Source organism: Thunnus thynnus, chromosome 17 (genome assembly GCF_963924715.1).
Source record: "Thunnus thynnus chromosome 17, fThuThy2.1, whole genome shotgun sequence".
Classification (NCBI taxonomy): Eukaryota; Metazoa; Chordata; class Actinopteri; order Scombriformes; family Scombridae; genus Thunnus; species Thunnus thynnus.
In genome coordinates, this window is record NC_089533.1 from 15,337,979 (window position 1) to 15,356,386 (window position 18,408).

Consider the following 18,408-nt stretch of genomic DNA (forward strand, 5'->3'; position numbering starts at 1 on the left):
ACCACTAAAGAGACTTTGATACTATGTACATGGTAAAATATAATATGTAAGTAATATGTACCTTGGCTTAATATTTGTCTTGACACAGAAATTTTCTATTCAGATTGGTACACAATAAATCTAAAAAATGTATTAAAATGTCCTGTAAGGCAAAGACACGTGATATATCAAACACATGGAGCAGGACAGAGAAAAAAACCTTTCTAAAGTACATGAAACACATGCAACACTCTGCAGCAGTGTTGTTAATGAACAGGGCAAAAGACAGATGGTTGGAAAGAGGATTTGCCAAAGAGAGTAACAGCAATATACCCATGTAAAGCCTAATCTCCCCAGTCACAGCGACCAGATCTGTCACTGAAATGAAGTAATATTACAAAAAGAAAAAAAAAAAAAAGGTTTGAGAAAGGCCTTGATCTAGTCAAAGATCTGGACCTATTATGTGCATGTAATCTGGTTGTGAAACCCATATTGTTTCTCTATGGATGAGTCACCTTCATTCACTGGTTCCAGAGTGATCCTTGACTGATAATACAGCACTATTTACCACCTACGCTTCACAATGTGGTGAATGAAAAACAGAGAGAGAGAGAAAGAAAGAGAAAGAGAGAGAGAGAACACTTTTCACTCAAATGCTAATGTGAACAACTCTCTCTCTTCTCCATGTCGTTGTGCGTTGTGGATCAAAGCATCTGCCGGACAGATGACGCCATTCACGCATCGAAGCTGGCACAGGGGTCACTCACAACCCACAGTGCAAAGGGACAGAGGGTGTGTGTGTTTGTGAGTAAGAGAGAAAGTGACAGTGTGCGTGTATCCAAGCCCAAAGCCAGATTCATGAGAGTCATGACACCACACTGATTCAGAAGCTGAGGGGCAAAGATGGAGGAGTGTAGATGGAGCGATGGTGAGAGGGAGGGATGGATGGGTAAGTGTTGGTGAGTCATTGTCACTCACTCCAGACAGAAAGCAGAACTGAAGTTTTACTCCTTAGCAGGGGCACGTCTATACATTACTTCACTGGTGCATGTGAAGTAATGTATAGACCAAAGTCCTCTGGTGGAGGATTTTAGAGAACTGACCTTTAAGAAATTAAATTTACAATATAAAACCATATTAATATGGTTTGTGCTGTAGAGCTCCATTGTTTTCCAATAATTATATCACATCAATGAGCCACATGTTGTTTCATTACAATGAACCTGGGCACTGTAGTTCACTTTAAGTCAATTCCGCATACACTGTCCTGCTGCTGTAAATACTTACATGCACCAAATGTGTATTATTCCACAGCTGAAAATAGTCCCCAATGAATGTACTACTTCCTGTTGCTTGGGTAAAGTTTTCTATAATTGACAGTTAGTTGTTGTTGTTGTTTTTTAAATGAAAACATACAGTATATTATTTGTTTTTAAAGATTTACATCCTCAGCAGGATCTAACGGGCTTTGGTCTTGGAATACCACAGACAGGTTACACAAGTTAGAATGTTTTTAGACACAGACGAACACTTTGTTAGTTTTGGTCTTTTTTGGGGATTTGTTGACAATAAGAAAACTATACAATAACGCCTACCTTATCCTATAAACTAACTCACCTTTGAGATACTATAATGAAGTTTGCTGACAATGAATCTGCATAACTGTAATGTGTTGTGCTGCATATGCTATACACTTAGCATTGCGCACCCGCACATATGATCTACTGGGGACACATGGATGATTTTGGTATGCATGGTGGTATCACAGGCAAGTTGACTGTTTAATACTAAACATTGCTGCTTGGAAACTGTTCTAATTGAGAAAATTGCGAAAACTGACAGGATTAAAGGAAAACAAGTGCTTTGTTTTTAAAAAAAGAGCTCTTTGTGTATGAGCTAGTCCTGCATCATCATTTGGAATTCAAAGAGGTCCGTCCCCAAAGGGCTCCCTATTCACTCTGTGCCAAAGCCAGTCAGTAGATAAGAGGCACAACACAGGCCAACAAAATTTGCAATGGACACTTGAAACAGCGAGGCAGGTGTATGTGTGTGTGTGTGTGTGTGTGTGTGTGTGTATGAGAGAGAGAGAGAGAGAGTTAAAAAAAGACAAAGAGGGAGAGACAGAGAGAAATAGTTAGACAGATAGAAAGACACTGATATACTATAGAGAAGAGGAGTTTCATGGTTGAATGGGAATAAAGGTAGCCCAGGAGTGATACAGAAAATGAACAATGGGTCTTGGAAGATGACAGACAAGACTAATGAGTCTTAAAGAGAAAGCAAGATGGAGAGAGGAGCCAATACAGAGTGACTGCCTTGATAGACCAGGCGAAAAACAAAAGTGCACTCTTGCAACAGCTACGCTAAACTGCATTGACTTTCTGTCTTTTTAAAACACTTTCACAACCTGCAATGATCTAATGAGGAGAACCTGAAAATCACACTGAGGAGGTGCTGAACAAACAGAGTATCGTCATTGCAGTTAATCAAGTGTTTAAGACAACGGAGTCATTAAAAGCAGAGATTCTGATTTTGAGAGAACGTTCGTTTGGTTGTGTGTCTGTGCTTAGAAAGGGAACATTTATTAGCACATCTTTCATTCTGGTGAAGCAGAAGAGCGAGGACACCAGTGTCTAATTGACTCTTTGTGTTTTCAGTTGCTGAAAGTACAGCCTCTGGGTCAGTATACTGCCTTATCTTCTTATGTGTACACAAACTGTATGTGTTCATATGGGTTACTGCCTTGCGGAAGCTTGTTGCATGTAACTACACAGACAGCAGTGCATGCTGCGGCTCTGCTTGACCTCCACCTCTTATCTAACTAAGGACGGATCCCATTCCTGGCCGGAGGGAAGAGGAGACTGAGGTCAATCATGCACTCCAAACAGAGATACTGTACCCAGAGGTACCATGCAGGTCAGACTCTAACACTGACAAAACACCACCACCCTGGGCTTGGGGGAAAGAGAGGCTAATGAGGTACAATGTTATCACACCTGATGTGTTGATGCAAACAGTTACAGCAGCAGCACAGATACAGCAACAGATAAGTACTTCATATGAAATAGGCTGCAGATACATGGTTGATGATATGAAAAATCAATATGGTGACATATTGCAATACTCCCTCTCATGATGTATTATTTATACACTGGTATACGCCAGGCAATTTCAGTGCCAACTTCAAGCTTAAAAACACAGAGCCACACTTAATAACTATGCAGCCTGCAAGGTGTGTCTCATAAAAATAATGCACACAGGAGATGCTTAAACATAGATGACTAAGGTTAGTGTTTGTCAGCCACATTGGGTACAACATAACAGTCCCTCCAGGAAATTGCGACTTTGTGGTTGCAATAATTAATGCAAATTCAGGAAGTCTCCTCAATATTTGCAAGAGCTTGCAATTTCACTACATTACGGAAACTTTTCTGCATGAAATGGCCAAATCAATAGACCTTTTGTGATTTGGACCAATTGTTGTACTCAGCAAGGATTCAGGTGGAAAATGGACAAATCTCACTTGACAACAAAAATTACTGCCATAGGCCGTGCAAAACAATTCTCAAATGTTTTGGACCTCAGTGGAGGGAAACTGTTTTTCTACTTCTTGTATCATTGTGATAGACCACAAGCAGAAGTCTTCACTGGACAGTCCCTTTTCTACCACAAATCTCATGTTCAGAAAATAAATTTAAAAATTAGCACTGAAATATAGCTGTTTCTGTCATATGCAGTAAGCTTTTTATTGAAGGAAGTGATTACATATGACTCAATTTTACAATTTTTCCAAATTCCCACAATTCTGCCACAAACAGAGCACATAAAACATTGCAAATTGTATGCAATTTTTTGAGAAAAGTTACTGCAAAATTAAGCACTTTTGGCCACGTTAATAACAAAAAAACTCAGCAAAATTCTGGAGGGACTGACATAAAAAGGAAAAAAGTTTTCTTCTTTCTATGACTACTGAATCAGTGGGTTCATCTTCAAGGACGTTACAGTGAAGAAGAAAAATATGCTTTTTTCAGAATGTTTTTATGTACGTGGAATGAAAAAAAATGAAATGTGTGATTAGTAGTAAAATGTATCCATCTTGAGGGGGCCACAGGTGGTGTGAAGGCAAACCACTCGCCCACCACCACAGAGCATTGACTCCATCAAATACAGCTGGCAGAGCTCACAGAGTGGGAAGCCAGTGGTTCACGGGATCATGTGCTAAACACGTTACGCTCTTGCAGTGAAACTGCACTACTTTAAAATGCTACAGATAACTGCTGTAGCATAGGTTCTTACAGTACTTTTTGCCCTTTTATGGATTTTTCTTCTACATGCTGTAGTGTCTTGTAATATATCATATGTATATTACATTACATTATAATTATTGTTATTGTGTGTCTTTTTGTGCACTCAGGTATCTGGATATTTAAAGAAAAAAGCAGAATGGAAGAAAGCGAGAAAAGAAGCCATGCATAAAGTAATTAAAACTTACGTCTGTGTCAGGACCCTTGTCGGCTCCAGGACAGGAGAAGCTGACAAACTCATGGCACCGTTTGTGAACCACAAAACAGCACACTGAAAGAAGAAAGAGCGAGAAGAGAGTTTTACAGCAACAATTTATGACACAAATTTGCGAGAAATCTGTCTTGTTCTCACATGCACATAAAGTGCATTCAACCACCAAATCTGCCTCTTAAGGGAAAAAAAACCCATATACTGACACACGCATAGAAAGTATGATGTCTTTTTTCTGTGAGATAGAGGGAGAAATAGAAAGAGAGAGACAGTAAGCGAGAAAATATGCATGTACATTTTCATCAATCAACCACAAAGTGAGTTTGAGAGGCCTCTCTCGTACAGGCACACAAATACAGACCAGACAGACACACTTACATGCATGTATGCGCCCACACTCACACCCACACAAAAAATGTCACTATGATCTTGTGTTTTCTGCAGCCGTCGGCTATTTACAATCCGTCGGGTTGACACCGATTGCATCATTGTCTCCCACTGAACTGGGGTCCGGCTCTACAAAAGTGTCACTCAGCTTGAAATGGCTGACATGACACCTGACGCCGCTTTCACGTCGGTGACAGTGGCATTTACATTTGGATGCTGCCGCAGATCTGGAGGGAGAAGAAAAAAAAGCGCGAACGGACATCTGTGACAGCAAGAACACAAGCTGACTCCCTCTCTGACTCTCACTCTGCATACCCAACTGTATTTTTCCCTGCCATTATTTGAAATTCCTCATTCTTTCTTCTTTCGCGTTCTCACACAATCTGTCTGCTTTGCTCATTGTCGAGATGCCGGCTTGTTCATGTGCACTTTTGTGCTCTCCACCATCGTTTTTGTGTGGTTTTGTCTTTGACTCTGCCAGCCAAGTCACAGTTGCCAGACAATCTGACGGGCATTGGTTAAACAAGTGGAATGAGTTTACTGAGAAGTCCAAAAAGCAGCAGGGGTTTTTGACTGTCCATGAAAAAGGCTGTACTGCATCATGATGCTCAGTTAATTAGAAGATAGATAGATAGATAGATATCCCCATTAATATAGGCATCAGTATTTTCAACGTAATCATTGTTTCCATCATCATAATCCTAATCCAACCCTAATACTCACTACACCATTTCTGTGTGTATGTGTGTCAGAGTTGGATATTCCCTTGGCAGTGGTGTAGTGCTGAGCCAGTGGCAGTGTACAGTACAAATTCATCTCTTTCAGTAATAAAGAGGAAACGAGGCAGAGCAGGAGAGAGGGAGGGGGATAAAAAAGCTCAGCAAAATAGTATCCCACAGCGATTTATCCGCGCTCTGAAGTTGTCATCTGCACCATTTGTCATTTTCATAATGTACGGTGCTGAAAAAAAAAAAAACAGTGAGATTTCAAACATTTCATAGCAAAAAGCTTACACAGAATAAGGAGACAAGTTCCATTTAGGATCTAGTTCTCAGTTAGCAAAATATCCATTTTCACTAAACTCCAACACTTTAATGTCTTCTCATTCTTTAAATGAGCATAGAGAAATTTAGAATATACAGGTGATGTTAGCAGGCTTTGAATTTTTAGCAGATTTCACCGGTTGAAATGACAAACATCACCGGCGGCAGATTATAACAGCTGCTCTCTCTGCACTGCCAAAGATCACTGGTTAGAGAGGCATCACTCCCAACACCACTCTGCTACCCTGAGTACACCGAGTAGATTAACAAGACAATGATTGGCGACTCGGCTTTAGAAAACAATCAGCTGATTGTTTCACATTAGTTTCAAGATTCAGAAACCTTTATGCTTATCGATTTAGTAACATGGTTGATGAGGCCATTAACATAGTTCTGAGTCAGGTCCTACAGTATTGGGATCAAGTTTGTATAAGTGTGTCAGATATCAACGTTTCATATCTTCTGCACTGAAGCTCAAAACTGTTTCTGCCTTGTCAGCTAAAAAAATATTAAAGATTTAACTGAATCTTTGAAGTTTTGTGATTTATGTTACTTTAAAAGTCAGAAGTGAAACCTTATTAGATTCAAAAAGCTTCAGATTTGATAAGAGGATTCAATACTGGGATTGGGACCGCAGCCCTAGTGGCCCTAGTGAGCCCAGCACCAAAAACAGACCACACAATCTTGTCGATTCTGGGAAAGGAAAGAAAGAAGAGGAAGAAATCAGTGTTGAAATCAGACTTTATTTTTTAGAAGTAGTCTTTACAAATCTGATTTTGTGTCTGTGACTAGTGAGTATATTAACTGTTGTCTCACAGCATTCATTCCCACTCCATATCCACCTCCAACTCACCTCAAAGTCAAACTTTCGATCCTTCCATCCCACATTGTGCCCACTCTGCTGTCAATGGAATTATGAAAACCTCTGTTTACATGTTCCTCTGTGCTGCACTTCAGTAAGTTTTTACTCAGCAGGATTCATTCTGAATGCAACCATCAGGTTTCTCTATTCCTCCCCACTGCCTACTTACAATATGTGAATCACGGGTGCGATGATGTCTGCAGTTCTTTCTCTCCCTCCAATCTATCAGCGCTCCTCACACCCTCAGCCACACACCCACTCGTCCATCTCTGCCTCGGTTCAGTGCTGATCCGCAGACCAGTTTGAGTGTCTGCTGGTGCTACAGTGTTGAGCAGAGCAGACTGGCTTGACACTGGCTTCAGTTCAGAGGTGAAGTGTGTGTATGTGTGTGTGTGTGCTTGTGTTGTCAGGCAGACTTACTGTACTCTGACTTACACAAGACAGAAGCAGTGTTTCTCGGGGACTATAATCCTTGGCGTCGACTTTCATGTGCACACACAATGATACGCACATAAATCTAAAAGCTGTTTTAATAAAGTAGGAGCTAATATGCTGCGGTGGCTGAAACACAGAGGCACTCCGGGAGCTTACGGGAGGTTACATGCACCCCACAAATCAGGAGCTGTGAAGACACCTCACACACCTTACAAGTTTCTTCACACTCTCCTATGAACAGGGAGGAGGAAGGAATACTTAATCAAGAGAGTTTTTTGGTGAATTTAATGCCACTGTAATATATCTTTAGTATGACTCATGCGCAGGGATCTGATTGGGAAACTCGGTAGTAAGAAGTGTAGTTTTCTGCTTTCTAAGAATTGCAGTATTCAGGATAGCTGTGTGAAACAGCAGGACCAGAGGTGACACAGTGACATACTGTATTGTCAGGGATATTATGATTAATTACTGTGGGCTTTGTTTCGCCAGCTTAATTGCATAAGCACAGAGATAAGGGGCTTTGGCATTACAAAGCAGCTTACACAACACAAACGCTTTCTTGTGAGTGTGTGTGCAGAAGGTGGAAAGCATATTATACCCTATGATGTGTGTACATACCTACACGGATACATGTGAGTGCCTGTCTGTTTAGGTGCACCTTCATCATCTCTTGTGGTGGCATTTCTACACCTCTACATCTCTATCTCCCCACCACTGACACTTTTAAGTGTGGATTTAGCTCTGGCTAATCTGGTGAAATTGGTAATCTACCGAGCCACAGTTAATAGAATTATGGCATGCTGTTGCCAAGAAGAAAGGCCTGTGGTTGAGATAAGGGAGAGGGCAGGACACCTGCAGCGCCGGACCAATTCAATACCCTCCAGACACATTCAATTGATCTGGGCCCCCAGAGTGCATCGGAACACAAAAAGAACTGCGGCTTTCATCTGAGATCCATAGGAGAAAAGAGGGAAGTGTGTGAGGGGATGGATGAATAGGCGGAGAGAGACGGAACAAATCCACAGGGGTTTAGGGTTCTGACGACTGTAGAGATGGATGTTTCGAAGGGAGCCAAATGCTGGATCAGTACGGAATTTTTTTTACAAGCAAAATATACTTGAGGTGAAGTCAAGTGATCAGTCAGTCAGCTTTGTTTGAAGGGAAATGACAAACGATGACACAAATTGTGTGGAAATTATGAATACAAGTTATCCATTACCTTTGTGCTTACAGTAGACTTCATATAAACAAAGACAGAGACAAGCTTCCTCCTAACCAGGCTGCTGATCGTGTAAGATGCTCTGTTTCCCACTTGTTATGGCTCTGTGGGCTTTCTGTAGCAGATTCACTGTCACTCCAGGCAAGGAATATGACAGAGGAGGAGAGGAGAGGAGAGGAGAGGAGAGGAGAGGAGAGGAGAGGAGAGGAGAGGAGAGGAGCGGAGCGGAGAGAGGAGGGGAGAGGAGAGGAGAGGAGCGGAGAGAGGAGGGGGGAGGAGAGGAGAGGAGAGAGGAGGTGTGTATCCTTTCTTGGTTATTTTTAGGCTTAATTCTGGCCAGGAACAGTGTGTACTTAACCCCACCGTGTTGGAGAAGTGAGAGAAGACATTTCCTCTCCACCTGGCCAATGGACACTATAAATACACAGGCGGTGGTGCGCTGATACATACGTCCATATGCAAACACAGCGACATATCTCAGGCTAGCGTGCATGGGTGAGAACAGTGAATGATGAATGAAACGCTATATCTGTCACAAGCATGTGTGAGTACTGAATGAGAGCAGTGGAAAAAGCTGAAAGATAACCATAGAGAGAACCATACAGGACAATGGGCCAATGGAAGCGCTGTTGGCTCCATACAGTACAGCAGAGAGGCATACTCCATGGCCTGTGTCAAGTTCTCGTCAAATTTTGATGGAGTTCAAAGGTCAAACTCAAAGAGAAACTGTATCCATCAGCTGTTTACTGTCCTGGTCACTTCCACTAGTCTTCCGCTCTCGCACTGGGACATTCACAGTTACAGCATGCATGATTTTATCTGTGCTTGAAGCAAATTTCTTCATAAAGCAGACATGGTTAGTAGCTCTGTATAGACTTTAGACAGTGTGACTAACACTTTTGAAGAAATATATAATGCTTTACAACCAAAGAGGAGCAAATTTTGCCTCTTTAAGCACTGTTAATGTTTAGGGCTGCAACTAACTCACTAATTTCCATTATCAATTAATCTTCCAATTATTTTCTCAATTAAGTTATAAGTTGTTTTGTCTATAAAATGTCTGAAAATGTAAAGATATATAGTTAACTATCACAGAGGACTAAATAAACTAGAAAATAAGATTTTTTTCTTAAAAAATGACTCAAAACAAATTGATTATCAATTAATTTTCTGTCGATCGACTAATTGATTAATCATCTAATCGTTGCAGCTCTACTAATGTTTATTCTGTGTTGTAGAAATGAAGCATGAACATTTTTATTTCTCATTGAGGTCTCTGATTCAGCAGTGTGGCCTTTGAACTTCTGCCACTACAGTGAGTGGCAGATCTTTGTGACTGTGACCCCTAACCACCAACTCTCTATTGAGACTAGTGGAGATAGATGGTCAGGGACCAAAGCTGAAGTGACTCAATGACAGTTGAGACTATAAGAAAGGCTCCAGAAGTGGCCTTTCCATCAGCCTGCAGAAATCCTTCTGGGATGATATTTATTTGTATTTTCCTGGTACTCTTCTTACATTCCTTATAATAAAATATCTGAGTCATTTAAATGTAATTCACAACTATGTGGTCACAAATTTCATGTAACACAAAAAGAACTTACACAGGTCAAAAATAATACTTAAGGGCATATATACTGCATATTTTTTTTATCCTTTAACTCTTTTTAAAGCCATATACGCTTTACTTGAACATCCTTGGATTTGCACCCATGTTTTCATGCACCCACACACTTCAGCTGTTTGACGTTTTTGTCTTAACGCCTTTATGTTTTGTCTGACATTTTCCAGTTTTACACCCGACCTCTGAAGAAACTGTATTTTTCTCAGTTGACATGACAAATAAACCTGAATCTGCTTTGTACTTTGTACAACACCTGTTGTGTTTAACATCTTAGTCATCTGAGTTATACTTTTAATGGCTAGTGCTAATTAGCTAGCCTCTACTTGCCACATAGCGCCACACTGCTCATGAGATAGGTCTCTCAGTTTTTGGTAAAGATGGTGCAGAATTTGAAGCGAGGCGGGTCACCTTCAAACCCTCTCTACAGGAAAAAAATCCTGTCCAATAATGCCAGATCGTTTCACTGCTACAAACTACAAACATGGCAGACCAAATTGCTTCAGTATATCACATTATAACACAATATACTGTAAGTCTCTGTCCTTTTCTCACCTCCCTTGGGAGATGAAGTATGTGTGATATATACTGGCAAGCAGCGTTTACTTGCAGAGGGAGGAAATTAACAGAGTTGCAGCCACAACAAAGGCCTGGAAACTCAATTTCAGCACATACATTCAATCATGTAGACTACAGGCACATAAGGGACAAAGACATACAGAGGGGACGCAAACACTCTCTCACACACCCACATAGTTAACACAGAGTTGAATGTGCGACCTTGAAAGCAATGATAAAGCTGCTCACAAAGACCACTGATGGACGAAAGAGCAAAGCAAAGCAAGAAAAAAAAGAAGAGAAGAAGAGAGGAATGAGAGAAAGGAGGAAATCAGATATGATATGAGAACAGAGGAGTCAAACATCTCTTCTTGTCTAAAATGTCACACAATGTTTAAGGGCACAGAAAATGAGCAAACCTTTCCTTGGATTTTGTTTGTGTCTAGCAATTATCTCAATCACCACAATATCCTGCTGCATGAATATGCATGTGTGTGTGTGTGTATTTGATTGTTTATATATGTGCATGCATAAGGAATTATGCAATGTCTGCATGGGAGTAGGGAAGTGCAGAGAACAGAGAAGAAAACACCTCAGGGGAGAGTCAGCACAGTAGGGATGTGTCTCAGTTTTTAACAGAGCAAAACAAAACAATCGCGACAAACTTACTGAACTGCTGTGTGTTTACGCACAGTTGCAGAGAACATGGGAGCCTTGTGACATCTGATTGGTGGAGAGAAAGGTGGGCGGGGTGAAAATTGAGTTCAAGGTGAATTTGGCCTTGTCAGATTGCATCACCTCCAAGTCTCCTCCCACACACCGCTGCAGGTTGACAGGCGATGACAGTTATTTCTGTTTGATTATGCATTTCTGGACAGCTTGTTACAGCAGACACACACACTAGAGACGGTGTCCCCAGGGTGCATGCTGCTTTTTTTTTTTTTTTTTTTTTGGCACGTTGTGGTTTGTGTTTCTCACTTTTGCATCACAGAAGCACTAAAGCGCCACAGACAAGGAGTTTAAAAACTGTAACACACTTCCACATTGTGTGGGCTATGCATCTCCTGAGTGGCTCGAGTCAGCAGCAATGAATCTCTGTTGGCAAAGGATCAAATATTTTAATGATAACTCATTAATTTCCAAACTTTAAGCTTCGGGAGCCGGTTGTGTCAGCCGTCCGTAAGTTCAAACTTAGCCTAGTTAGAACCATAGACTGTATATTAAGAGGTGTGACATCACCCAGTGGTTTGTATGGATCAGCAGTGTTGCTGCTTATGGTCGGCGCCATCTTTTTCGTGTGGAGCCAGGATCTTCCAAGGAGTGTGGGCTGTGCAATTTTTTTTTTCCTAGGATAGCGAAGTCATGACCTGCCCTACTCTGCCTCTGATTGGCTTACCCTGATATTCTTACCTTAACCCTAACCAGTCTCATTCCTCATGCCTAAACCTAACCAACCCAACCAATGAAGGCAATGAGTAATTGCCAATCAGAGGCAGAGTAGGGCCAGTCATGACCTCACCACCCTAGGAAAAAAAATTGGTGTGAGGTGGTGCCTTTCACACTCTGGAAACACGCACCACTACCTCAGACCGAAGCAAGTGCTACCTTACTGGAAACACCGAGCAGTGCATATTTGGACTAATGTCAGCTAGTTGAGCTAAATTGTGCTAACAGGACAGGTATCATAATCAAATAACATTAAACTTATAGAAATATTGCAACAATAGTACAGTTCAGTGTAAGTCCAGGAATCCAGTGTTAACTAAGTGGAGATTTACGCATCACTAAATTAAAACTGGTTGCACCATACAAACTAGTTCTTAAGTAGAGATGAGTTGTTACTAAATTTTTACACCTATTAACTGCCACCTGGCAGTTAGTAGGTGTTAAAATTTCACAGAAAAAAACTCAGAAGCTGAACAGCAAAATTACCAGACTTTATGTCAATAACATCAGACTAAATGACCATATTACCAAACAATGGTTATCTTTGCATAATGTGATATTTCTCTCTCATTACTGCATGAATACTAAATTCTAAAACACACATATTTCTCCAGGTATACATATATAAATAAAACCAAGTCATACTTACATTTTATCTTTTGCCCCCTAAAACTCTTATATTTGTAAGTTATGTTACAGCTTGTGTTGCTACAGTGACTTCCTGTTTACATAGTTGATTGCTTCCTATTGGGCAGCGCTACATATGTTTCCTAGCTGATTTACACATTACTTAAGTGTTTACTAGTTACTAAGTTTTAATAGTGCAACCTGATTTTGTAAATTTGAAACTAAATAGTGGTTACAAAGGACTTCGGAAGGACTTAAATGCTCCAACTTAGTGGAGGATTTACAAACAGCTGGTGCAACCCACTCCAGGTTTTTAGCAAGCTTACACCCCTGGAATGCATACAAAGTATAGAAAAAAATAGCAGAGCCACTCAGGCATATACATGAATACAACCATTATCAGGTATGATGCACACAGACACAGACACACACACACACACAGGGCACACAAAGACATACACATGCAATGTGTACTCACACAAATGCACACACACTCTTTGCAACACTAATAGTGTTTGTATTAAGAAACAGCCACAAGGGGACTGGATCAATTATTCCAAACTACAGGTGGGAGTGGTTGGCTGCCAGACATCTCTGAGTCACACAGGGGATATAGTGATACTGCCTCATGAATTAAATATGACTCTGAACACAGGCGCGCGCACACACACGCGTTTGAGGACACAAATATGCAAGTACACGTTTATGCTTATGGCTGCACACCATTTCTGTCATGTGTTTGCACACATACTCGTATGCACATAAATGTGGATGCACACAGAAGCCATTACATTTGCACACACAGACATACAAACACACAAGTGCACACACAACAATGTACACATACAGTATACACTCACAGTCTGGTTCTCTTGTCTCCTCATCCTCTCAGTTACTCAGTCGCACGCTCATACACGCTTATGAACACACACACACACACACACACACACGTCCAGACAGTGATGTATCACCTGCAGTGGTCTGGCTCAGAGCCCCCTGTGTCTGTGTATCAGGTGTCACAGTGGTAGTAATGTAATGAGTCTGACTAGCTGTGGTCCATACAGAAGCTCTCAGGCTGACACTGCTGTACGCAGATGGAACCAAATTAGACGGTACGTTAGACGGGCTATCAGGTTCAGGAGTGAACAAGCACGCATGCAAACACGCGTGTAAAAAAAAGAGCACAAACCTGAATATGCATAAATGCTCAGTCGCCTGAGGTAATTGCTTTCTTTATTATGTCTCTGGCTTCTGTGTGCACAGTCTGAGGCAGAAGCCAGTCAGGCAAAAAGCAAAGGTCATGGCCAAGTCCAAGTCCAAGTGCCTGGGGACTGGCTAATACCACACATCCACATCAGACCATCTTCCACTCCTGCAGCACTGAATGTCCTCGACTAATTTGTTTGTGAACAGTGAAGTCAAGGCTAAATTTGTCTCGGGACATTTTGAAACATAAATAACACTTCTTTCTTTCCTCATTTTCAGTCACTTTCCATAAATTCTCTTGCAGGTCTAGTTTTTTTCATCCTTTCTCTTTCTCTCATCTCTGAATTGTCTTTCCAAGCTCACAAAGCATTTCTCAATTTCAAAGAGAGACCAAAATGAAACGTTCTGTATACAACACTGAACTTGAGTGAACTCACTTTTGTGGTGAAGAAAACTGTAAACATAAAAATATGCTTTCATTAACACAGTTCTGATGCAATATGGTCTAAGGCCACACTTGCAGCAACACTACTCAGTGAGTAAACACATCTACAAATGTTATATAATGATATAGATTATATAAGACACAAACACTTGGCTCCATTCTTCACTACTGGTCACAGGTTACCTGAAGCTACAGGCTTCATGCTGCTGAAGGGCTATAATACCAGCTGCTGATATACAACTGACACAATATGACAGCTAAGCAGGTTGGTACAGTTGCTACTCAAATGTGCGGGCTTTGATGTTTGCTATTGACCTTTCTCTTGCCTCTCTTACTTCTTTCTTGTTCTCGCATCAAATTAAAGCAGTGAGCAGAGACACTTTTCCCCTCTTCTACCAATCTGTATCATATTCTTGCATTTATTTCCATAGCAACCGCATGCTGATTAGCTTAAGAAATGTAACTTGAGCCATGATGCATGTAATTCAAACTGGTGCAAATTTTCTCTGCAAAAATCTGAAATGTTTTTTTGTTGTTGTTGTCTCTAACACATTAAATCTTCATGACTAAATGAGCAAGAGTCAAACTTACAGTCCAGAAAAAAAGCTTTACGTATTATTTATGAAGAGTTAAACTCTAAGCTTTAAAGCTAAGCTATTGCTCTTCATCGGGACTGTATGGGTGTGGTCTGATCAAATCTGACTGACAGTGCTCTGGCAACATAAGCAAACTGTCATTTTGATTTAAATGTTATTAAATTCTCTTACCACACTAATCGGTCTCTCCTAAACTCGCTGGCGGTGTCGCTCAATCAGTGCCACTTTATCTTTGGTTGCTTTTATTTCTTTTTTATGGCATCCACCGCATTTTTGAGATCTTTACTTCAGTTGTGTTACAACTAGCAGATCAGTTGCCACAGAGTGACTATAATGGCCCTGCTGTCCTCGTAGTCACTTGATCTGCCTTTTGCCCACAATAACATCTCTTGCAACTAACTCCAACTTAGAAATGATCATTTTGCAAGCCTCTTTTCTTTTCATTGCCAATTGAAGTGAAAGTGAACCTAAGTGGTTCCAGTTATTTCTGTCTTTTTGGTTTCTTTGTTTTCTGAAGTTTGGCTAAAGGAGTCCATTGCCTCACTTGTTGCTTGCCCCTTCAAATGTTGCTAAATTCTGATTGGTGCATGGGAGAACACGATCACCTTTTAAAAACTGAGCCCATCCCACATCAAAACAAAAACAGCACAAACTGAATCATGAAAACTGTTCAAACTTTGACAGAAAACTGTGTCTTCATTTGGGATCCAACCACTCATAGTAAGAAGCTGACTAAGAAAATATGCTCTAAGCACCTTTACAATTTCTGTTAACATGGCTGAGAAAAAAGCACCGGCAACATTTCAGAAGCTTTTAACAACAAGTATGCAAGTGGGTAATTAGACTAAAAAGAGACATCACAGTTTATTCTTATTGTAATTGTTTAATTGTTTGTGTGTGTGTGTGTGTGAGCCTAGAAACATTCCCATACACAAGCTCCCTTCAGCTGGAACTAAAAAAATTGTTTAGGTCAGATAAACGTCCTTGCTTGATATTCATTTCAGTCTAATCTTCAAAATGAATATTACAACTGGCAGTTGTTCTAAATAAAAAAATCAAACATCCTCCGCTGATCAGAAACTACCCCATCAGATCTGGCTGTGTGTCAGCTGTACAAACATGACGCCTAAATCAAATACATTTTGCGAGTAGCAAAATGGCACAAGACTTCAGCTTTAATAACAACTACATCTGACAACTTTTCTTCCAGTGGTGACTTGGTTGAGCTGCATGAATCACAGTGAATTCGTGTAGTAGTATGAATCATATTTCTGCACGCTGTGATGGGGGACTTGCACATCTAGCCAGAGTCAGATGAACAAACACAATGCTTAAATTAAGATGAATCATCCTGGCCCTTTTGCAGGCATGAAAAACAGGTAGTAAATCGTGAATAACAACACAATTTATTTGACAGCAAATCAGCTGAAATATACACAGAGGTAGCTCAGAGTAGAGTTAAGGATAGAAGAGGCCTCTTAGATGCTGCTGATTTTCTATAAGGTGTCTAAGGTTGTTATTATATAGTATAAAATTGGATAAGACAGCAGTTTAATAATAACTGTAAGGAGAAAAACTTGTGAGTCAGCTAACAAGCACACAAGAATAAAGGAGTTACACACTTCCATCTTCATTCCCAGAGCTGATGAGCTGATCCAGGGTCAGCTGGGGCCAGTTTACTGCAAGAGCTGACTGGACAACTCTCACCAAGAGGCCTGTCCTCTGCCACCACACTCTCTCTCTCTCTCTCTCACACACACACATGCACACACACACATATACACACGCCCTCATCCCGATACACAGATGTGCAGATGCTGGGAGAAAAATCACAGATGGACACTTACACATGCAGACACAGACTCCTTAAAGATGCAGAGACTTGAAAACAGACACTCACTGGCACAACCTCTCATTCTCTGTCCCCTTCTTAAGCCTGCCACAAGTGTATTTTTTTGTTGCACGAATACTGCAGAGCCCCAGAGAAACACAGTCATGCTGTATTGAGGTCAAGAGGCTTGAGCCAGAAAATCTGGCCACTGTGAGTAGTAAAGCATTCAGTACACTGTAGTGTTGCTTCAGCCTCTTTATTGCTGATTAATGGCACTCGTATGAGGAAAGGGAGCATGACTCTTCTCATCACTAGGCATTTCTGTGCTTGGCTAATTGGCCTAGTTAATCCACACACGCCTGCATCCAAGCCTGTGCAGAGCGATTAGTCAGCCTGACGAGAGCGTGGCTCGTACCATTTGGAGCTGAATAAGAGAAAGAAAAACCGAAAGGCAACAGCTGTGGCGAAATGGCATTCTGTATTTTCTGCAAGATGGTTTCAATTAGCACCTGCTACCTCCCACGCTACCCTGTGTGGTCTTATTTTTTTTTTTCTTCTCTCAACACTTTCATCTTTGACTTTATTCTGTTCATTTTCAACGACAATGATATGACTTTTTCAGCTCTGAGAGGGTTTTAAGAGATAGCGGGGTTGCCAGGTTGTTGGTGGCTCGGTCAGACTGTTCAAACCCCTTTTGTTGGGTGGTATGCACCAGACACAATTACACACGCTAGTCTTGACAATCACAGCAATTGTTAGTCTACATGAGTGATTGATATGTTTCTGAAATTCAAAAAAGAAAAAAAGACAGGAGATCAGAAGGAGAAATTTATACCTGCTCCATATATCTGGTCAGCACTCATGCTCTCATGTGTACTAAATAAGTCATGACCTTTTACTGAGCAGACAGGACTATATCTCAGTGAAACTGGAAATGCACGAGGTTGCCATTTAAACTTGATTTAAACCTATAGCCTCCCTCTCCTCTGAAACAAATTACCGAGGCGCGCTATGAGCTTTACCCCTTTTATCTTGTCACACAGGTTGAATGAATGATTTGATGATATATGAATATCCACATTTAATATAAGCTCATGAATTTTGCCTTTTTTCTCAACTCTTTAAAGGGACATTCTGCTGTTTTAACCTTATGTCAATAAAGACTGCTGCCACAAAGCAAGGCTTACAAAGGAAGCACTGACATCAGGTCATGAAATGCTAAAATATGAGCCTAGCAGGAAAATAAAATCTATATCTACTCTACATCTTTGGTCATGGTCGTATCAGGAGTGTATCTCTTAATGTAACAATGAATACTGGAGTACAGTAGCCACTGAAACAAACAAGCTTAATAGATGCTTTTAATCCCAGCATAAATTTCAGCTCAAGGTTGCAGTCCATGAAGCCCTCATCAGAACATACATGGCACTCGAAGTTTGGCACAAATGTATAGATAGTTGGTGGAAAATATTTTCCACTGTAGGTTCAACTTGTTCTTTGGTCCTTTAGCAAAAAGTCCCCACCAGGTAATCACACAAATAAGTTGTATATAAACAAAACATGAATTGGGACCAAAAAAAGAAACAATAAAAGCTTTTAGAGCTTGTAGGACAAGTGGTTTTGAGCCTCGGACCCTTC

At 40.8% G+C, this 18,408-nt stretch overlaps 1 protein-coding gene across 1 annotated transcript in view; it reads right to left on the reverse strand.

The window, feature by feature from the left end:
• prkcab (protein kinase C, alpha, b) overlaps nucleotides 1–18,408 on the reverse strand; it is a 101,332-nt gene that overhangs the window by 66,323 nt on the left and 16,601 nt on the right. The window contains exon 3 of the mRNA XM_067616438.1: nucleotides 4,472–4,554. Within this exon, the coding sequence (XP_067472539.1) occupies nucleotides 4,472–4,554 (83 nt within the window). The remainder of the gene's footprint in view (nucleotides 1–4,471; nucleotides 4,555–18,408) is intronic.